A 23,110-nucleotide genomic window follows, 5' to 3' on the forward strand; every position below is an offset into this window, starting at 1 on the left:
CAGTCACAGAAATGTCAAGGATTTATATGGTGTTTTGTATACCTAATACACAGAAATACATAAAACCCCTCAAACCTATACGAGGCAGTTAAAAACACATACTGTTAACCATATTCAAAAATGGAAAAGTAAGATTGAAAGATGGAAATGACTTAATTTCAATTTCATGCATGGCGCAGATAAACCAGATCTGAACTTTGTACTTTGATTCTGAGCCTTGAGGGACTTTCTAGAATATGTTTATCTTGAAGCAAAAGCTTGTAGAATTCAAAGTGAAAATGAGATGCAAATTATAAACTCGGTTGTGTGGAAGATAAACTAGATTACCATAGACGCATTAAATGTTGCAACAGTTCAGTTCTGTAAGTGAAGATAGGTAAGGTTAAAATGTTCGTATCAAAAACTTGACAAGTAACATGGTTCTATGAAAAACATTTTTTTGTGTGTGAAAATGTATGTACGGAGAATTTTTGTAGAAGTTCTTGAAACTTAAAGCTTTATTTTCATAGTGTGGATGATACTCAAATCAAAAAAGGTTTTTAATCTTTCTCCCTGTATGCTTGCGAATGATATTTGTACTTTTCTTCGCATGTACTATTTCTTCCTTACAACTTTTTTTCTATTCTTTAGCCTCTTCAAAAATTCTTTGGCTATGGGAAAAATAGTTTCAAAGCTCAAGATTGTTTTTATTGAAGGTTTGCAACTCTCTGCCTCTTCTGGAGATGGGAAGCTTTGAAAACTAAACTAGTAAAATAATTCAGATCTGAAAGTGGATGTGTTTTGAAATAGAACTTTATGGCTTTATAACCATCTGTGAACCGATGGCCTGTTTTTCCAAAAGGTGCATCCTACTTTCAGAAACTAGTGGAAAAAACTGCAGAAATCTCCTGACTGTGCAGTACAGGAGGCATGAGCAATGGCCACACTGGTGTGTGGTTTTAAAATCTCTCAATGCTGAAGTCTGACTTATTGTCGGTCCCAGATTTCACCGTATGAATTTGTATCGGGACTGACAGTAATTTTAACCATGCAATTTTTTATTATTTTCTACTTGAATATATTGAATGACTCATATATCCAATATGCAAGCAGAACAAAGATAAGCTGTTTTAAAATCAGTTATTAATGAACTTATGATGTAAATTAACTTGGACTTTCAAATAATTTAAATGTATTCAATTAATTGAGAAAAGTTATGATGCTAGAATGTTTTAGAGCAGTCAAGTGTACAATGCATAGAAAGACAAATCACCTTTGAAATTATGGTCGTAAAGCAAGTTCTGCACTGGGAGGTCTGTATAATGTGTTCAGATCGCTGCTGCAAATGAAAGCGCTCCTTGTCCCTGTAGAATGAATTCTGCTTTCTACTCCTATGGACTCCTTACTAAATTCACAGCTAGTAAAATTATTTTTAACACTGCTCATTGGAGATAAATTGTGTAAGGCATTTAAATATTACTGCTTATTTTCTGCTTCATTTAATTATGTACATATTGATCTTGAAAGCTGTACTAGTCACATGGCTACAAAGCTACTATTGGAGAAGCCTCTTTAAGGTCAGTGATGATGGTTTAATGCTGCTGCTCTTTTTTTTTCTTTTTAAGAGAAGTCCAACAAATACCTCTTGGTGTTAATGGTTCAGGATAGTTCCTGTCTTACTAGCCAGATTCACATCATTTGATTTTTATTTTTGGCTTAGCTTGTTTTCTGTATTCTGAATTTGTCATTGGAGGGACACATCTATACTAAACAGGTAAGAAAAAACATTGAATTGATTTTTTTTGGCAGCACTACTCGTTAACTTTCTAGCAAATTATGCCCTTGTTTGGGTTTATGTCTTTATCTTAGCTCTAGATAGGAACTAACTATAAAAACTAATCAAATACAAATAGATCTTGGCAGTTTCTTACTATATTACAAATAGTGAGCCTCCTTGTGTCTTTTGTCTTTCTAAAGGAGCAAACTCTGCTGAAGGTTGAGTCAGACTGTTTGCAGGATAGGAATTCAATTCCAAAAATGATTTCGTCTCTAAGGAAACACTATAATGGTGATTCTTTCTCTTTTGTGTTAAGGAAAGCATAGATTTACTTTATTACTTGTAGTGCTAGTATGCACTTCAGTAATTACTTCTGAAGAGGAAAAGGTGGGGATTATTTAAACAGGTCTACATCCTGATGGAACAGCCTTGTTTCTGCACAAAGAAAGAAAAGGAGCAGCTGGGATGTCAAAAAAGGTACATAAAAATTGGAAAGAATAAATAGTGGGCTCTTAAAGAAGCAGATATGATCCTACTTTCATTCCAGTACTGCTAACTTGTATTCCATATTTCTGTCAGTCTGATCATATTACCTGTCTCCTTTTAACTGGAAGTTATGACATCTAATTGCACTGCCAGGGTCAAATCCATTACAGAGAAGACTGGTGTTGATGGCCTTTACCTCCACGTTGCCTCCTTTTCTTTATTTGCTTTCAGCAAGAAGCATGGCGGAAGTTTTCTGGGTACCCTGAGGGGTGGAAAAGTACTGCCAGATCTTTCAGGAGCAGTGAGGAGCTCCCTTGCCAGCACTCCCTGCTTGTATCCGTATCCAAATACGGAGCTGAGAACCCCTAACAAAGCTGAACTCGGTTCTCCTTGGATAAATATCATCAGCTGGGAAGTGGGCACAGCAATAGAAACGTTTGGCACTTCTTTCAGTTGACCACTGTTGGCTTAAGTTTCAGCTTAGAACAAGTGATATTTGTACTCTCCATCAGCAGCGCTGGGTCCTGGGTGGTTCAGTTTGCAGCTGCCTGATTTCCTAAAGGGATGAACTCCTGGGAGTTATGAAGTTAAAATGCCTCTGACTAATTAGAAAGCCCGTTCCTCAGGAGATGTCTGCTGGGTTTCACAGGCATCATCTGCTGTGGAAGCAAACTGCTATGAAGTCATAGCATCATCTTTTGAAATACCTTTAAATATAGTGTTCGGATTTACTGCAATCATTAGCATTTATTCTGTTTATTTTATCATTAGTAAAATAAGCGTTTGAGATAACTTGTAAATTGTTGTGACATAGGGAAGTATGATCGTGGAAAAAGGGCCTGGAAATATTTCAGAGTTAGCTGAGATTGAAAGACTGTTGATTTGTAAAATGTATGCTGCAGCTCAAAAAATACAGACTTATTTTAGAGATTCAATAGAGAAACTTTTGGTAAGGGGGACTCGGATTATCCAGTTTGCCATCTTGCATAATTCTCAACCAAAAGTTTCTGTATCATAAACCAGCCCCCCACCCCCCCCCCAGCTAACAAAAAAGACTGACCTCCTCATGTAGTAAAAATTGCGGTGGATGTAGTGTCACAAGTCGCCAAAGAGGGGATCCTGAAATACGCTAATAGAGTAAAAATCACAAACTGATCAAATCACACCCCTGGACTTCGAAACAGTTTAAGAATACAATGATTAAACTGCCAGCAAAAGTAGGTAGTCGTCATCAAAGACAGTTATTCTTCCAGAGCGAGGACAGACAGGAGTTTTATATAGGTTTAATTTGCCTCTGGGGGCAGAACTGGGAATAATACTGTGGAGCCAAGTAAGGTAGATAAAAATTACTGAATAAAATAAGATACCTAGAATAAAATAGAAGATAATACATCTTCTGTACAAGAAAGCCGTACTGCTGTAGTGCACTGGCATCTTTTAAACATGAGAACAGAGTAAAGTGGAGAAGTGCTTCCACACAAAACTTATTAAGAAAATTAGAGCATATAATGTGAGAAAGAATGTACTATCTTGGATTAAAGGCAGAAATATGCTTGGTTAGCTATTAAAAGAAAGGAACAAATTTTCATTTCTGGAGACCAAAGCTGATTAGTAAGTACGTCACATGGTTTACAGGGAAATGGAAAAACATGCAAATGACTTCAGTTATGGTATTGGTTTAGTGTGGACTATTGCTATAGTGTGGACTTTTCAGAGGGACCTAACAGTGCTGCTAAGTAGCATTTTTTAATACATTGAGAACTTTAATAGGAGATTATATATATATTCGCTGGTGGAAATAAATACCTTTTTTCTAAACAGCTTAGCTGAACATAGGTGTGTGGGTTTGATGGTGACATTAAAATTTGAATTGTTGCAGTGACATAAGTTCATGGCAAGTTTCTGGTCTGTTGATTAAAACCATTTTTGTCCCACTGTTTTGATTTTCAGCTTAGGCATTTCAAGGCAGTTTAGTTAGCCATTCAAGGTGACTCTTTTGGTTATTGATGAAGAAGAGGTAGCTGTATTTCAAGAAAAGCTTCTTTTAAGGTTACTAGTTGATTGGTGTTGTCCTGTATTCTCGCTGGCTGCCTTGTAGAGTGTTAGTTTTTCCTGATGAGGGAAAAAATGCAAGATTTAACAAACCAGATGAGGGCAAATATTTTTGCACAGATCCCTGTAAAAATATGAGTCATTTGTTTCAGTTAGAGCTGGGTTTGTCAAGAGTCCCCTTTTTCTTTTTTAAATCACTAATGCAAAGAAAAGGAGAATTTTGACAACCCGAGCATATTTGTTCCCACTGAATGTGTACTGTAGTAGGGGCTGCGCGTACTCCAGTGTATTTTTTAGGGAGCTCCTTTGGTATTGAGGTTATTGCGCACAGGACTGTTCTAAGTGTTCTCAACCCAAGTCCTCGAGCTCTTCCCTTCAGCCTTTTGTGGCTACCAGAAATGTCATTGATTCCCATGTTGTCACATCTGTAACTGTAAATGAGCCTCTCCGATCTTGTGACCTTTGTCCATTTTGGATTCAGAAACTGTCCATGAATTATTACATGTTATGGACCTGACAGCAGTTGTTTGGCCAGTCTGGTTGCCAAGTTTCCTTTCTACTCTACCACCAAGTCTCCTGTGAGAATTTCCTGTCTTAAGGTTTTACTGATAGTTTGGGGCCAGCTGGGGAGTCTCCTTCCTTGTGAAGCAGACCTCAGGGGGGAAGGTAATGTGAATCTTTCAGGCCTCTGAAGACAAGTTACTTCAGATCTGCAGTGAGGTGGTTCTTCTTAAACTATGAGCTACCAAAAGGGAATGGGAAACATGGAAAGAAAGAAAGACGGATTCTATTCAAAATATTTTTTAATGCTCTCAACCCTTCTTTTGGTAATACTTTTCTATTTCAAAAGTGGTCTAAGTCTGAAAAAAAAAGATTTCCGGTTTGTTGGGCACATAGTGGTTATCTCCCTCTCTGCAGTCCAACAAGGAAAATCACACGCACACGCTTTGTCTAATATACTTGCTTTTGAAGACAGAAGAGTATAAATTCAACTACTGCGCTTGATTAAAAGCTACCATTGCACTGGTAAAGCAATGACAAGCCACATTCTTTACAGCTTCAGAGGAAAGATGTAAGTTTATTTTCATATCTTGCTCTGTTATTTGGCCAATGGATAAATGACTGATGATAGAACAGCTTTTTATTCCAAATTATGAGATCAAGTTTATGGATTGACAGTACCTTGTGTTAACATTTTCCAAGCAACTGTTGGATTGTAAGTCTTTCCCACCAATCATCAGTGGATTTGCTTCCAGAAGATGCAATCCTTTCCATTAATATATGAAAGAAAATATATGCCAATCAGTTTCTGGTGCCAATTGTGGGTATTTCAGTAAAACATATGGTTCTTTCATTCATCAGGACTTAAAATTCCAATAAGAGATTCAAACTGTCTTGGATGACTTGTCTGACTTACAAAGGGCTTAATCTTAATGGTAATAATGCAGAGAACCTGAATGAGTTTGCTGTTTGTTCTCACGATGTGTTTTTAATGTTCTGGTTTTTCACCGGAGACTCCAGTCTTCCAGGGCTAGTACTAGCACCAAGATAGTGATGTTTTGCGCTTGATGTGCAGAGATTTGACTTCTTAGTGAGGTATGTAAAATAGTCTTTTCTCCCCTAGTTTATATCATCTGCTGTTTCAGTCCTGAATATATTTTTTGACAATTTAAAACTAAATCCATGACCTAGAATTTAATTTACAAAGTGTCTTTTTAGAGTTACTTACATTACTGTCAGACATCTTTTTTATCATTTTTTTTTAATTTTATATTTTTTTTTTGTGAGAGAGAGGGAATACTTTTGATCTCTAAAGATTTTCAGACACACTAAATACCTTGTCTGTCTGGACAACTAGCAGCTGCTTACAGAAGAAGGTAAGAAAATTGTAAGCAGGAAAGATACCACCCCATGCCCATAATAAGCACTTCAGGGTCTTCCTGAAAAAGAGACTCCAGGCAGACCATTTTCTTTAATAGCAATGAAGGATGTTCTTGCTCTCAAATGTATCTAATACGTAATTTTTAATCCATTTATATTTCTGATTTCCATGGTACCCTGTGGCAGTAGGTGTGACGCTTTAGTTATGTGCTCTATGGAAAAATCACTTTATTTAGCTGTCTGATACTTCACTGGGTACTTGCCTGGCACTTTTTCGAGACATAACAAATATTTCCTTATATATCTTGTCTGTCCCACACAGTTTTCAAGGGGTTTCTCATAACCCTCTTTTTCCCACTCTTTTCATTTCAGTCCAGTTATCTCTTCATATTAAAAATGTTTCTGTTGAGGATGAAGAGTAAAACTATGTTCATAGGCTCTGTACGACCTAGTTGTAGGTCCTGTGGTTCTTCCCTCCCAACTCAGCTGACACAGCCAACTAATCTCCTAAGTTTCTGGGATATCTGCATTCAGGTGGAGCCTAGACATAAACTTGTTTGCAGAGAAGAGGCAGTGACGGGGCTCAGCAGTTCACAAAGTGTTACCAGAGTGTGGTCGTATCTGCTGGGTATGAACATTTTGGTTCTGAGAAGGAAAGAATGGCCCAGAAGAAGTGTTAGTTAGTCTGACGTGCTGTATTACTTCACTGCTTTGCTTGTCCATGAAACTTTGGTCAGTGATTACTTTGTAGTGTTACTTCGTAGCTAATGCATCTTATATATATAGTGCCAAAACTCTTTCTTTTACCTCCTTAATAATGTTTTAAAACTAAAGTTGGAATTAGTTTTGACTTAGCACTTTTGTGCGTGAATGGTAGTTTAATAAACTGAACTCGGTGATTGCAGAGGTATTTAATAGTGCAGTTTAGGGGAATAATATAAAAAAATATAGCTAAAGGTTGGAGCAAGAGGGAAGAATTTTGACACATTCAAAGTAAGCTAATCTCAACCATTTATTTGAGTAATATAATTAGTATAGTACAGCATATTAATTGTAGAGTATGTTTACTGTAGTATAGAGTATTAATGGTAGTTGAGCTCACTCACTTTGGCTTTGCTCTGTCCATGGTAGGTTATAAAACGAAGAGCAGTATTACAGACCAGCTTTAATAGCTGAGCTGTGAAGATTTGAAAAAAGTTTCCAATAAACTGCAGGGCTTAGATCTAGGTTTAACATGCATAGGTGAGTGCACAGGCGGATATTCCCTATCTTTCCTTCAGTGAAATATTAAAAAATTTGTTCTTACAAAGTGGCTAATGTGCTCTGTGGGAAGACTGGGCAACAAGCTGCTCTCAGGAGAGGAGAGCTGTCTGCACTCATTGCTCCTGGTAGCATCCTCTCTGCCTGCCTGTGCTGGACAAAACTCGCACTTCATCCTGGTTAGCAACAAAGGCAGGCGTTGCACTGTTTCGAAAAAGGCATTTAAACTTCAGGTATTTGGCACTCTGATCTCATGAGGACAATGTAAGATGGCAGGCATTTTGAAAGTGAGAAAAAATTTATGCTTTTTTTTTTGTTCTTACCAGCCTGTAATAACAGCAAAAATATACTTTAAAAATCTACAAATAATTTTTTTAATTACGTGCCCAAGATCTCATTAACAGGCAAAACCTGGGGAGAAAGGGAAACCGAAACATCTGTTTCATGCTTTTGAGTAACAGTGGAATAAAGGATGTAGTTATGCCAAAGAAAGGGGACTGTGCAGAAAGTTCAGCATTACAGTTAAACTTAGTAGAAATGTGAGCACATTATGGTAAAGACATTCTGATGTTAGATTTCCAGACTTCTTAAACTGACAGTGTGGGAGAGGGAGCAATGAAAAACCTTTAAAAATTGCCTAAAATGCTTAAAAAAAGGGGGGGGGATTTTAACCTGAATTGAGTGGTTTGTTACAAAATACTGAGTAAACTGCTTTCTACAAAATAAAACATTGTGTAGGTTATATCTTTGTATCTTCCCATTATAAACATATTTCCACCATTCAGTCAGAAGCAACCAGTGGACTAAGACAGCTGCTTTATTCCATGAGTGCCTAAGTGACTTGGGCTCTGCATTTGCAAATCTACAAAGAATTGCATTGCTGACATAATGATACTTGATGTAATTGCTATGCTGTTTTTAATTTGAGTAAAATATAGTTTCAACTAATTCTGATATTAGTATTTTTAAGGAAGAGGGGTCCAAAGCAATCTGAGAGGAGACTGTAAATAAGGATTTAAGCCATTTTTCAAATTAGAGATTCCTTGCTTTCTATGTTCCTCTGTCTCTTTTTTTCTTTTCTCCTTGTGGTATTTGATTAATTTTTCCCTCGAGTCCCCATCTTTGTGTTAATTAGCATTCTTTATTTCTCCACTCAAGCTCTTCATTCCCTCCTGTATTTCATCCTTTATTCATTACCGTTTGTCTCTGAGCACTCTTTTCACTACTCACTGCTTAGCACTTCTAATACAAGAAAAGCAAAACTTTGCCTAAGCTTACATAGGTGTATCTCTTTCTTCATTCTGCTCTCAAATACTTCTTCCAAATCCAAGATATGCACTGTTGAGAAATGTTAGATGTTGACCTTTCTCGGGTTTCTGCCCCTCTTTCCAAATCCTCCCTTAGTTTTGTCTCGTCGGCACGGTCTTGCTCCGCGTGTGCTCGCCGGTCTGTCTGCGATTGCATCTCCCAGTGCCGTTCCACAGCCGCTGGAGCTGACCGCAGTTACGGCCGCTGGAGTACTGCTGTTTCTCCAGCTCCTGGCTGCACTTCTCCCAGCGTATCATGAGAGCTACCACTAGTAGCCTGACCTGAGAAGATTTCTTTGTACTTGACTTTCTTTCTACTCTTGTAGCCATCAAGGAGCAGGGTCCAAATTGTCGTACTGCTCTCCGGGCACTCTGTAGCTAGGCAAATTGCCTGCCTTTACTCTTTCTTACTCCTGGCTCTGCCCAGGCGATATGCCTGTGCCATTGCGCTCTCAGTGGTACGAATGCCTTTTCTTCTCTGAAGAAGGAAGCAGAGCTCTTACTGGCTAAAATGGGCAAGCGGGAGCATTTCTGCCTGCCGCAGAGTCTGCAGGGTTGGCTGGGCGGTCGCCCAAGCCTGCCCTCAGTGCTGGGAGCGCCGGCCGGGCTGGTCTGAGCCTGAAGGTGGAACTGCCACAACCTCTCTTTTCTCCTCTCTGGCCTCCCAAACATCCTGTGTTAGCCACCATGAGTTCCGCAGCAAATGCAGCTATTAAAATAATGTCTTCTGTTCTGATTCTTTGAACCCCTCCATCAAATTTCCGTTGCACCACTCCCAGTCAAAGCTTTTGTTTCTTGCCTTTAACGCTCTTTGACAAGTGCCTTTTCCTACTTGTCTGTCCTACTGTTTCACCTCCTCTTTTGTTCTGCCTGTTTTGTTAGTCCAGCACATCCTAGTGACTTGCCCAGGATCTCTTCACCAGTGCTTGCGTTGATCTGCGAGGCCATCATCGTTCCTGCAGCAAGGCTGTAACGATCAGAGAGACTAGTCCATACTTTTTGTAGGAAAAGGCAACTGGAGCCTGTCATTGGTCATCAGTTACCCTGTGTAGTGTTTAAATAAAAATAACTTATGAAGTTGCGTCAGCCAGTTGATGATAGCTTGAGATGCATGTGGTGGTGGTTAGGCCTGTTTCTGGCTGAGAATTTTTTAATAGTGGTAAATACAAATACAAAATTTATTACGTAAACTACTTTGAAAGAATGTTAAATCTGTATTCAGAAGATACAGAATTAAAGAATTAGACTTTCCTGTGCAATGCTAGTATCTTTTCTGTGTATGCATTATTACTCTTAGTTACTTATGATCACATTCATAATAACTTAGGCTTGTTTCTTGATACGGCCTCATTTAGTAAGCAGTGATGGTTGAGACTCACAGAATGAGCAACTACTCATTGCATTGCTTTAACTTCACTTTTAATATGACTGTTCCTCTCATTTTTTAATAGTAGCCAAATCCAGAACAAAAAGCAAGTTTTCCTCAAGGGTTTTTTCTATAGGTTTTCAACTAATTTTTCTTCATAAATCCCTTTTAAATAAAGATAATACCTTTGCTCTGTAATTGGCCAATTGAGGCATAGTGTTTGATATAAAAAGCTTTTGAGGCAACAGGTATAATATTTGTCCCATTCTCTGTGGGAATTTTTTTCAGAAAACATTTTAGTTGTTCAGAGCACAGCTCTTACTGATTTCTTGTGCCTCATCTTCAAATTATGGCTGGGCTCAGAGTACCTAGAAGATTTCTTAAAGTTCATAGAATGAAAACTTGAAGTTCATAATTTCGTTTAATGGATATTTTTGCAGTAAGAAAAGCTGGATTCCAGCCTAAGCCCTTAGAATGATGTCTTCTCCAGTAAGTAAAGGGCTAACTCAAACTTTTCCCCTTTTTCTTAAGTTTAGCTTTTTACATACCCAAAGGAAGGAGTTATGGTTAGTGTATATGCAGTTGCAATTGTTTGTATGCTGCACTTCTCTGAATTGGGCCATGAGATTTCAAGGTAGACACCTGGAAGATGAAGGATGTGCAGTTATGGACCATCTTTGAAACAGTTTAAATAAATTTTCCAGACTCTCATAGGAACTTTGCAGTAAAAGAAAATAGCAGTCTTGCAGCATCCTAATCAGTTCCTCTTGTAAGACTATACTCTTTCTTTCTGCAGTTCCCTGCCTAGTTCACTGGTTGCAGCAAGTGCTGCACAAATCCTAGATGCAATAATTTCACCTGAACGACTCCTGTTCACTTCCAAAGCAGTTCTATTCTCTGTGCCTAACAAAGCTAGAGAAAACAGTAGATGGTCATGTAAATTGGTGACTGATCAAAGTGTACACACAAAGAGACTGAATTAAGGTTGCACAGAGGATCATAACTTTGATTTTAATTTTTAGTTTCTGCAAAGTCCACAGATTATGTAATTTTTTGCATTTGATTTCTCAAATACCTTGTATTTCCTTAGACAAAGAAAAACTCATGTACACATGTTCAGAAGTTTAAAAAAAGAAGGTTATTAAAGGGAGCTAGAAGATGAGAGAAAATAGATTTTTTTTTCCTAGCAAAGCAAGAAAAAAATATTTGAAAAAGGAAAATTTCTGTTATCTTGCCTACTTTTGGGGAGAGAGGAAGGTAAGGGCATTGATTTGAGCCAGCTCTGCTAATTTTTGCATTGTTGTTTCTTAGAGCATGGTCAGTAAATGCTGTAGTCTTTAATATTTTCTAAACAAGTGATATGATGAGAAGCAAAACTAATGAAGAGTGATTTCTAGTGTATCTGTGTTGATTGACTTTCTTACTGAATAATACAAAAGCTGTTGAACGTACTCAGTAAGTGTCAGAAACTCTTTATGGGAGAAGACGTTCTGAATGCCATGTAAGTCACTGGAAGTTTTAGTAGAAGCTTATAGCTTCTTAAAAACTGAATAAGCTGTATAGACAAACACTGATGAGAAAGAGGTTCGTGTGCTCCAGTTGACCTTTTTTTGTGAAGAAGCATCACAGTGCGAGTGTCTCGGTCTTTCTCAGACCCCAGTCTCAGCCAGAGGGTTTTTTTGGTGTCTTAACAGAGACTGAGTTTGTGGTTCATACTGTGCCTGAATAACATCCTTGGCCTCTGCTCAACAACCTGCTTTTGTAAAATTTATAGGAACATTTTATACCCAAGGTGTACAGATCTGTCAGATTTGGTTGAAACTGAACTGTTCAGAATTATTATTAAGCAGGATACGTACAGACAGAAATGCACACACAAGCCTCATTTCCTTTCTTCAGATGGATAAAAAAGCAGACAAACTTTTCAGGCAGACGATAGCTTTCATTTAGTCAGGGAAATCAAATGTTTTCAATTTAAGTTGTTGCAAAGACATTTTTACATCTCCAGTCTCTCCTTTTGTGAAGCACACCAGCTTTTTATCCAGCTGGCTCTTAAGATGCTCTAGCTTGCTCCTCTAACTCTTTGCAGTGCTTACAATGTGCCTATTTTACTGTTGTTATTTAACATATCCGATATTTTCCACCAAGTAGATGATATGGGAAGACAGCAGTCAGCGTTTGACTGCCTAGTGCCTCTCAGCGTGACGACTCTGGGGAAATTTGAAGAAGTAAGGATTGGCTCTGGAAAACTTAGAAGTGTTTCGGACGGTTTGGTGCTGTTGCTAGTAAGATTTGGCACTGTGTAGGCACTGCAAATGCAGGCACTCCTTGAATGCCCTATGCTTTCCTTGCCTGTATTGGATTAGAAACTTGTAGAGGAGCTGTACCGTGATTATTCCTTCAGGGCCGTATCTGAAAAGTTCTCCTGCAATTAGCAGCCGTTCCCTTCAGCTAAGCAAAAGCAATCATTGGTCTCAAGGGAGAAGAGGCAGGCGCAGCGGGAGCAGAGGGCGGCAGTCCTTCAGCAGCCGCAGGGACTGGCATTCGGGGCCCTGCTGAGTTTCGGCCAGGTCTTTGGCAGCACCCAGGTCTGGCGCAAACCCTAGGGTGGCCTGGCCCGCTGCTTTGAGGGAAAGGGGAGTTCCAAAGGATTCTCTCTTTCTCGCTCCTTTTTCTTTGTTTTGTTTCTTTTGACATACTATTTTGATGTAGTCTGGCGCCTGTCACATCAGTTGAAGATCTCTAGATAATTACTTCTCTTTTTGTAATTTCTTTTAGGACTTCTCTTTCATCCTCCCTTCTTTACTACTGCTGAGGGGAAAAAAAAAAAGAAATAGGGCTAGCAGTAAGAGTAACAGAGGACTGAGGAGTCAGTACTTCATCAGGGGAAGCAGGAGGACGGAGGGAGAGAGGCTGGAGCCTGGCTCCATGATCCTCCTGCGGTTGTCTTTTGCCTCCTAACTTCCTGGTAAGTGGAGGTGCCAAGTTTTATGGAGTTTTACTTTGCGTACTGGGAAAAATGTAGGTGTTGACTAACAAGAAATTTGTTTCTCTTACAGAGAAAATATCCGTTGGTAGAAACTTGTATGACAGGGTGTTGAAGGCTGATAGTACATCTAGTGTGTCACTGCTGAGCGGTCCTGTCACTGTGAACCTGTAGGTGTGACTTGTGCGTAAGCAGATTCATAGACAGTATAACGAAGGCTGGAATTAGTGGACACCTGGGTAGATGTCCTTGGTAGATGGTTTCTGTGAAAGAGAGCTTGAGGTTCTTTGGAGGAGTCAGCAAACGTGGATGAGGGTGACTGGGCTGAGTTTGCGTGGATTGGCAGGAGGCCCTCAGTGGAGTCCTGCATGCAGGGCTGAGGGGAAGTGGAGAGGACTGAGAGAAGAGAAGGCTACAGGCAGGTCTTGCTGCTATCTTCAAACAGTGGCAGAGCAGAGAAGGTGGAGCCAGACCCTTCCTGCAGGTCCGTAGTAACAGGGCAAGAGTTCACACATACAACTGGATAAGGCCCTGGGCAGCCTGGTCTAGCTTGCCCTGCTTTGGGGAGGGTTTGGACTAGCTGACATCTAGGAATCACTGCCAACCTGGGTTATTCTGCAATCCTAAGACTTGTGAGGAAGGAGAGTGGCTGTGGGTTTCTCCTTGCATGGACAAACACTTGGTGAAAAGATGGGAAGCAGAGCAGGAGTTAACCATCTGCTCTTAAATAAACATTAAGTACCCTACTTATTACTTTCAAAATTGGTGGATTAAAATGTTTTTTAGCTCTCCAGCAGAAAGCATAAAAAGGAACCTGTAGTATATGAAGGCTCTTCCAGCATGGTGGGACAGAGATCTGTTCTTTTTCCTTCAAGGACTGCTCAGTATTTTCAAAACTACGCTGGGATATATTCTAATTGCTGCAAAGTCTTGTAGATGCCACACAGGTGTAGTGGTGGTACATTTTAAGGACAAAGTACTGATACAAAGTGGTTGGTCTTGGTTGAATTCAGTTTATCAGACAGATCCTGTATTTTCAAGGTCTTTGCTGTTTGTTATCCCACACTTAAACTGTACATCATAACAAGAGACACATGGCACCAAGGTTCAGTTCACTCAGCAAGATCTGGCAACGAGTTGATAACTAGCCTAACAGGCCAGGACGGGGCTGTGCGTGGGTAACATAGGCCTATGACCTGTTATTAGCAATGGCAATAATATTTTTACTGGGCCACTGGGTACAAAACTGGTCATTACACATTAATGCTCTCTTACTGTGTTTATGCTTGGGTTCAAAACAAGCTGGTGTTAAAGTCTACTTAGTTTGCATGTACTTCTGTGAGTGTTCTGCTATAGCTACAAAAGACAGGGCAAAATCCACAGAAGAACTTAGTTGTTCAATAATATAATAAGTACCTATGTCCAAAGTTTACCTTTTCAAAACCTATAGCCATATCCATACTGTAAAATGAAGAATGAGCCTGAGAACAGGATTCAGCATTTTGGGCCCTGTGACCAATGCACTTGCCAGCCGAATGACTGGTTCTGAGCTTGACTAGCTCAGGCTTAAATGCTCACACTGCACTTACGGTGTTTTTTCATTGTATTTGTTGCTAGTGAGGCTTGCAGTATGCTTGACTCCTTCGTTCATGCTATCCATTCAGTTTTAATGGGAAGGAGCTTTGGCCCACGCTCACATGCTGCTGTCCTTGGCCTCACCCTCACATAAGCAGGAAGCTTATGTGCTTGAGCGTTGACAGTGCAGATGATGGGTGTGAGTCTAGATCTGTAAACAGTCTTCGATAAAAGTACTCTGAAAGAATAGGTATACCTAAAGGGACTTGGGCACCTAATTCAAATATTTACATGATTATATCTCACACTAGCTTTCAGCCTTACCTCCAAACTACCTAGGTTTCTGTTGTTGGATTTGAGCAACCTCTGACAGCGTGAAGCCAAAGTTGGATTCCACGTATGCAGTGATAAGCTGTGATTGCTAAAGTTTTGCTCCTGGAGCCTGCTGTCATTGTGAATAATTTGAAAGTATCGCCTCTTTGCTTGGCAGTGTTCTGAAAGGCAAAGTTAAGAATGAGAAATAAATGTTTCTGTGTATATATATTAAAAGAATATATATATAGGCTATCTCATAAACTCGTGTTGCATCTGCATCTTGAGCACTGAATGCAGTTCTGGTCATCCCACTTCCAAAAGTATATACAGAATTAGGGAAAAACTCAAACAACAGGAAAAAAGAAATAAGGGCAAATAGAGGAACAATTATTCACTGTCCTTTGAAAAAGAAGTTTTCCCTCTCTCCTCAAGAGTAAGTGTCCCTGCAGCCACACACCATTCAACGTGCAGATGCATTAAGAGCTTACAAGGAACAAAGCACTGCCGTTAGGGTACCGGAGGCTCCAAAGCTTTTCCTCGTGTTCACGTCATTTTTTCTTGTTCAAGTGTGCAGTCGTCTGACAAAAAGGTGTGTGTGCCTTGGGAGAGTTGGTACTTCAAGCCACCAAAGCCTGACAAGATCTACTTTGTCAAGTCTTTCAGTACAAATACTACATTGCAAGTTTACTGGCTTAGTTAATAATTATGTGGCTTCTGTTATTCAAATTCAGGGGCATTAATATCAAGATGAAAAGCAGCTTACTGTTTCTGAATGCAGATAACTGAGAAAAATACCAAAACAGTATTAACTACCTTAAACTCAAAAGCAAAGGGGCTTCCTTTATTAAAGTTTTAAGACTTGAATACATGGAGTGTATTATTTTTAGATCCATTAAATTATGCAGTCCTACTTCTTTTTCTACTCCTAGTTTGTGGAATTAGTGTACTTTTTCCCAAAAAGCATTATTTGCCATTTTATCAGTTTCATTACTAAGAAATCTTTTGGCAATATCAGCTGTCAGCTTTACTTCTAGATGTTCTAAATAATATTGTCCTCAGCAAACTTTGTCAGCTCCGTTATTCATCCTTTCTTCCAGAGCATGTATCTCTGCTATTTAGCATGTTTGTAGCAGCACTGATCCTTAGATCCTTACAAAGATCTATTGGTAGCTTTGTTCGATTCTGAAAACTGGCCAATTTTTCCTACCTTCCCTTTCTTGTCTTTTAATATAGAAGTTTCCTCTCTTATTCCATGTCACCTTCTTTAAACACGGAAATGAAGGAGTTCGTTATAGGATTTTAAAGATGTAAGTATGTTGCATAAACTTAAAACATGCCATACAGAGCTCCAAGTGGTTTGTGAAGCATCACTTTACAAAAACACCATCAACCCTTGAAGAGGCCTACCGGCTCCGTAGTACCTCAGCTTCCAGTCTGGCACAGCAGTCAGGTTTACTGGTATGCAGTTCCTTGGGTCTCTCCTGGATTTCTCTATCTTCCATTTCTTGTTCTTCTGACACTCAGGGTAATCTAAGCAAACAGCAAGTGCACACACATAACTAGGAGATCAGGAATTTCATAGGATGCAATTTCTTTACAATAGATACCGAGAGTTTCTGTCACTTTTTACTCTGAAAGTCCATGCTTATTTCTTGCATCGAGGGGAAATAACTGCATTATTGCTGACACGTTTCATTGTCCTCTTTGTAACAGTTGGTTTGGTGTTTTGGTTCCTATGCCTGCAATGAGGGAATTATTACCTTCACTGGTGTCTTTTGGATCAAATTTCATTTTGTTTTTTTAAAAAAGAGATGGACAGTGTGGTATGGAAATACTCTCTCTAAAGATAAAACAACTATCCTTGAATTTAGGTGTAAGAAACTGCATGGATTTGATACCAGAATTCTACCCTTTTATGCAGTGAGCCCTGCAGTAGGCAAAACAATTAGTAGGTCCTCCCAGTTTAACTGGCATTTTTTGATGGCCCTTATTGATCCTGCTTATAGCTATAGGCACTATTAATGTGATTATTTTAAGTCAATTTCCATTGTAGTAAACCTTAAGAGATTTAGATTGAGGTTTCCATTCTGGGTGTCTGACTTAGGCTGAATTTGGTTTCGAAAGTTCAGCAGAAACAGTTTAGCTGGTTTTTAGAATGACAATAAGAAAAAAAATATGTTTTCTTCCTTATAGTTCTTCAAACCAGAAGAATAATGAATTTCTGTGCCTTGTATTGTGGAGGAGATAAGATCTGAAATGCTTCAGTAGTGGTGCCTTTGAACGTGCCTCTTGCTGTCTCAGTTAATTACTTTGTGTGTTACATGTATGTGCCATCGTTGTACGCGTAATGAGCGCAGAGGAGGAACTGGAGGTGGCAGGCAGGCAGTGGGTGGAGAAGGTACCAAAGGGCTGGAGAGATGATGAAAGGACTGTAACAACCAAAGTTTCTTCCAGTCTGGAACCTACATTTGATTGCAGGTTTTCTCAGGTTTAACAGCGCGTTGATATGGTAAAACATGTCTCTACACTCAAGTATTGGTTCATGATGACAAGATAACTAATGATTTTATTTGCCATTTTCTGTGCTGCCTGGTGGAGGTCTGCTCTGTGCATATAATGTTTCTAGTACTGCATAAGAATCACACTGATATATGTGCAGTTCTCTGTAACGTTTCAGGTCTTTGTCTTTTTTGTTCGTTTAATTCAAAGAAAAGAAAATTGCATGGAAAAATTTATTGCAAACTCAACATCTCAAAATTCAGGAAGAGAAGATTGCTACTCAATCTTTGTCTTGTATAATATTTGTGCTTTAGAAGGAGCGCGTTTGTTTATCTGGAAAAGAGGATGCCAACAGGCCATCTAGTAGCAACTTACAGTTATTTGAAGAGGAGCTGATGGAGACAGTTCTCAATAGTGGCAGATGATACAATGAGGAGCATCAGTCACAAATTTCAGCTTGGGAGGTTCAGACTGGGCATCAAGAAAATCTTCTTCCTCGGGAGGGTGGTGCAGCACTGTATCAGGTACCAAGAGCCATGATGGGGTGTCAGTCCTTGCAGGTTTTCAAGACTCAGCTAGAGAAAGTCACAGCTGCCTTCATCTGATAGTCTTGCTCTGAGCAAGAGGTTGGACGAGAGATCTCCAGAGGTCTCCAGCAAATATCTCTGTGATTTTATGAACTGTGATTATTTGATCTGGAGAAGAGAAGACTTATGGGAGATATGATGCTAACCATCTTCAAATTTATGGTAGATAATCAGAAAGATGAAGAGAATACACTTTTTCTGCATATACTGTGGGTCAGATGAGCAGTCGAGGGTTAACGCTGCTGAGAGGTTTCAGAAAACACATTTGAACATGTTTCAGGAACTGGCCCATTATATAATTGATTCTGCCTTGATTGGGAGGGTTGGCTCAGATGAACCATCAGAATTCTTCTTAGCATTGTTTCCTATCATTCTCCAGTTGATCAGATTTTAATTGCATGAGGCCATACTTTTGTCTTTGGGATTCTTACGGATTCATTCAGTAAGAGTTCATAGTCTGAAACTGTTTGGGGCTGTACTTTTGAATACCTGCCTCATTTGTGGCAGAGGTTGGGCAACATAGAGCAAATGCAACAGGAAGAATTCAGGAATAGATAAGTAAAAGTCTTCTATTCTGGCATCTGCTACAATTTCAACTAAATATTTGGGCGAATTTCTTTTTAGAACCCTGACTTCTGATTCAGCAAAGTATTTCAATTTTCATGCACAGAAATCAGTGGAAAATTAGAAGTCCTGATGGGATTCAGGAGCCTACAAGCCCATTCGAATGTGGTTCAGTTGGCCCAGTACTGCTTCTGTTTAGATTAATGGTTAACTCTTATTGATTCCAAAGAGGGAAGATCTGCCTTAATGTACCTATGTGATGGCGAGCTCATCACGTGAAGTGAACTTTTTTACAGGTTTGTAATTTCTGATTAGAGTCAGGCTGCTCTCTTCTCCGAGCAGGACCTGAAGTGTAAGAAGTACACTATGTCCCAAGTCGAGCGCTGAGAATTCAAGACAAAAGTGCTGCAAAATATAGTTCATTAACATTTTTGAGAAAACTAAGAACTGCACTTATGGACATTGTGGAAATTAATTCTTTCTTTCATATGATCCGAACGGTAAGTGTGGAGAGAGGTATAGGAAATGCCTGTTGAATGATACTGGGGAGGAAACGTCGCACAGCCAGCAATTCTGTGATCATCGTCCGTCCTTGCAGGTTCTGTATGAAACTTGTCCTCTCTCGGCAGTTTCAGTGGTCAAGTTAAGGTTGCTTCACAGCACTCTCCCAACTTTTGGCTTTCAGCTAATGCAAAAGACTGTACTACCTTTTTCAGATCATACTTTGCAGTTCAAATCTGTCAACATCTTCATCCTGATGCCTTTATGAATCTTTCTTCTGGTTACCAGTCACCTTCCTACTATTTTTCCAATTTGTATGATTGAGAGAGATTAAGGTCCCATATGATTAATAGTTATTTGGCAGGAGACTGGGGACTTACCTTTTATCTGCTGATTTTTTAGTCTCGAGTTGCATTTTCCCACCACTTCCCTTGCAGCTCGCTGAGTTTGGAGAGGATAGAAGACTAGTGGCAGCATGCGTAAGGCAGAGGCCGTAGGAATAAATTTTGTATCTTTGCACTCCCCACCTTTAATTTGTTTTACAGAACTTCTGTTGTGTTTTAGGATTCGCTTTAAAATCTGAGGGTTTAGTTTTTCAGTGATCGTAAAAAAAGCAAACCTTTCACTTCATTAACTGTAGTAAGAATTAGCCTCCCCCCAGTTATGATTTGAACAGAGTGGACCACCGCAGTACCGAGTGTTGTGATGACAGTGTGAAACGTGTTTTGAGCAGAATCTGTACAAAGCGGTGAGTCAGTTGCCTTGGAGAACAGACAGGATTATGTTTTGGCCAGGCGAGGAAGAGGGGGAGAGTGGGAACCGAAGCAGCCTGGCCAAAGCTATCCCCTGCTGCCGGTGAGGCAGCCTCTTGTATCTGGGTTCGGGACACGGTCTGTGCCGTTCCTTGTCTGATGGTAATGCATTGTGCGCGTGCAGCCGGTACAAGCCATGGACGTCCTTGGAGCACCGTTATTGCACCTGCAAATTAAAGTAGGGATTAACAAACCTATTCATAAATATATTACATAGCAACATTGCAAATAGAAATAGTGCTTTAAGGAGCCACCTCCTGAAACGGCTTGCTTTAGAGAAGTTACTCAAGGCAAAATTATTCTCGACTTGGTTGTTAAGTAACATGCAGGAGGTCATTTAAGAAGTAACACTGTCTGAGCCGCTAAGTACTGGTGACCACAGTATAATTAGGTTCCATATCCTCAGGGAGAAAAGGTGTAGAGAGCTGGAACAGAATTGCACTGAATTGCAGGGAGATTTGAATTGAGTGAAGTGAATTAACAGGGAATTTTAGCTACGGTATTTTTACTTTTTCTGACAAAGTAACATGCTTAGGTGTGATATGAATGCTGCTTAAGGTTATTAGCAGAAGATATAAATAATTTGAATAAAATTAGCATTGGGAATAGAAGATATAAAATAACAGAGGATACTTATTCAGTGAGGGTTATATTGCCATTAAAAAGAAGAAGAAATGACAGCATGCAGTGAGAGAAAAAGCCATTAATGCAGTTGAGATGGATTCCTAAGAATAGCTGTTAACTAGTCAACATACTGCAACGGTTTCACTTACTAAAAACAAAACTTTCAATATTGGGGGAAAGATTCAAAATATAACTACAATTAGAACTGATTTCAAAGCTGATAAAACAGATCTTCACGTATCATATGGTAGTATTTTCTTGTGTTCCTTGGTTGATATTAATATAGTATATTACTGATTCTTTATGAAAAATAGGGAAATCGCCATGCACAGACTTCAGACACTGTTATTAGAATGACAGTCTGGTATGAAATAGATAACAAGTGAATATTACTTCATGAAGAAGCACTACCAACTGAGGAAATCAAGATTTAAGCAGTATTGTAAAACAGTACTCCTCTTAAGATATAGAAGTCTGGTGAACTGTAACTGTGCGTGCATATTTTGAAATGCATACGTTTCTAATGCTTGTTTTTGAAGGAATAAAATAGAGGAATTAAAACATTTCCATGATAATTAATGTGCTTAACTCCATCTTAATTTAGCCTTTTTACAGGAATTAATTCAATATTGTTAGCTATTAAGCCTCTACTACTGTGGTTTGTATTTTGGGGCCAGATGGTGGATCACTGATCCAGTTGAACTTTTTGCAGTAGCAAGGATGCCTCTCCTTTGTAGTATTAGCAAGTTTGGGGTGAGGTTTGTAGCTCTGTAGTTTGCTTGCTTTTTCTGCATTTCGTCCATTAACAAAAGATCAAGCAGTGGCAAAAAAAAAAAAACCCTCTATGCTGACTTGCATCAAATGGTTGGAGATTAGATAAGGTTTATCTGAAAAGGCAATAACATGATGTAAAAATATTTTGTTTATACTGATTGTATTTAGCATCAACTTAACACAAATTTTTGTTTACTGCTATCGCATTATAGTCCGTTCATTTTAGTAGCTTTGTCCAATTCAAAATGAAATTTTAATCCTGTCAGCTTCACTGTTTAGGCAACATGGGGGAATAGGATAATCTATAATGTAAATATAACATAAATGCAATTGCTGCTTTTGGTCCTGGGCTGGTTCACGTCTTGTCAGAGCCATTTGGAGCCTTCGGTTTTGGAGAGACTTGCTGACCCTCGCGCCATGGGGTCCCTGCTGCTCTGGCTCCCTTCACGCTTTGCTGCGCCTACGTCGATAAGCCGTGCTGGTCCTGAGCTGAGCAGCGGGAAGATCCCTCCCGTGGCTCCGCACGGAGATCACGCTTTGTGTGCAACCCCGCTGGCCCATCGGGAAAGTGGAGCAGTGCTAGCACTGGCTGTCGAACTGAAAGATGGTCTTCATCTGATTTTGCACACAAAATTAAAAACACTTCGTAACTGCAGACACGACCTGAGTGCTACATTCCTTTTTATTTACTTCTGGATCACATCTGCCTAGTTGTAAAGAATAAAAAGATTGAAAATTTTACTAACTCCTAGTCTGATAGCATTTTACAGGACAAATGGTTTTTTTTTTCTTCACCCATTTCTTCAAGAGACAGTCTTGTTCAAAGTTTTTCTGATATCATTGCTATTATATACTCTTTCATATGTATTATTGAGCTGTAAGGTTAGCAGCAGAACTTAGAGATTGATATTTCGACATAACAAAAACAAGCTGTGTTAATTTCTTGTGTTCCTTCATTATATCACAGGTACTGTAAGAATTGAAATGTTCAGGAACATGCAAAACGCAGAAATCATAAGGAAAATGACTGAAGAATTTGATGAGGTATAGTATAAAAACAGTGCTTTTATATATATTTATATATATTTTTAATAAAAATGTGGTGGGCAAGAAACTAGTGGATAAGTATATAATATAAGAAACTGTACTGACAGAGTAGACACAAGCAAAGTGGCAATTTAGACTGTTGGGTGAGAAATATCAAAGCAACGTGGGCTTGAGGAAAGAGTAATAATGGTAAAGCAAAGTAATGAAATATCTCAAAAGGGTAGCCATAGCCACTCCTGTCGAAAAGTCTGTGTTGAAGAGTGAGTCCCAAACGCTGAAATACTGGTTCTGAACTTGTTGTGATCCAATCAGTTGAAGAGCACGAGTGTGTTACCACGCGACAGCATGGAGCAAGCTCCCATCCAGTTCGGTAAGAGAGCCTGGCCAGGTCTGAGAAATAGTGTGCAAAGACAGCTGGTGGCTCTGCAAGAGCCACGCTGGGTGCGTGCATCCGTGTAAACCCTCCCGTACATCTTTGCGTTGTTCGTGGGACATCCTCGTTGGTCCTTATCCAGGTATCACACTTGACTGCATCAGAGAGATTAATAAGAGGAAGCAGCAGGAAGATCTGTAGAGAGTTTTCTCAGCCTGTGAAATTGGTGGTGGTGGTCTGGATTCTGCAGTCAACCCCTCAAAACTGCCGTCACACAGTGAAGAATTGCAGGTGCTCGAGACAGGACTGTAGCGAGGCATTAGGGGCATTCTGGGCTGTTTTCTG

At 39.4% G+C, this 23,110-nt stretch overlaps 1 protein-coding gene across 5 annotated transcripts in view; it reads left to right on the forward strand.

Moving 5' to 3' along the window:
- The window catches only part of STAG1 (STAG1 cohesin complex component), a 197,425-nt gene that overhangs the window by 83,181 nt on the left and 91,134 nt on the right, over positions 1 to 23,110 (forward strand). For all 5 annotated transcript variants that reach the window (XM_064517032.1, XM_064517029.1, XM_026100554.2 and 2 more), the window contains exon 6: positions 22,313 to 22,389. In XM_064517032.1, the coding sequence (XP_064373102.1) occupies positions 22,313 to 22,389 (77 nt within the window). The remainder of the gene's footprint in view (positions 1 to 22,312; positions 22,390 to 23,110) is intronic.

This window comes from Dromaius novaehollandiae, chromosome 9 (genome assembly GCF_036370855.1).
Source record: "Dromaius novaehollandiae isolate bDroNov1 chromosome 9, bDroNov1.hap1, whole genome shotgun sequence".
NCBI lineage: Eukaryota > Metazoa > Chordata > Aves > Casuariiformes > Dromaiidae > Dromaius > Dromaius novaehollandiae.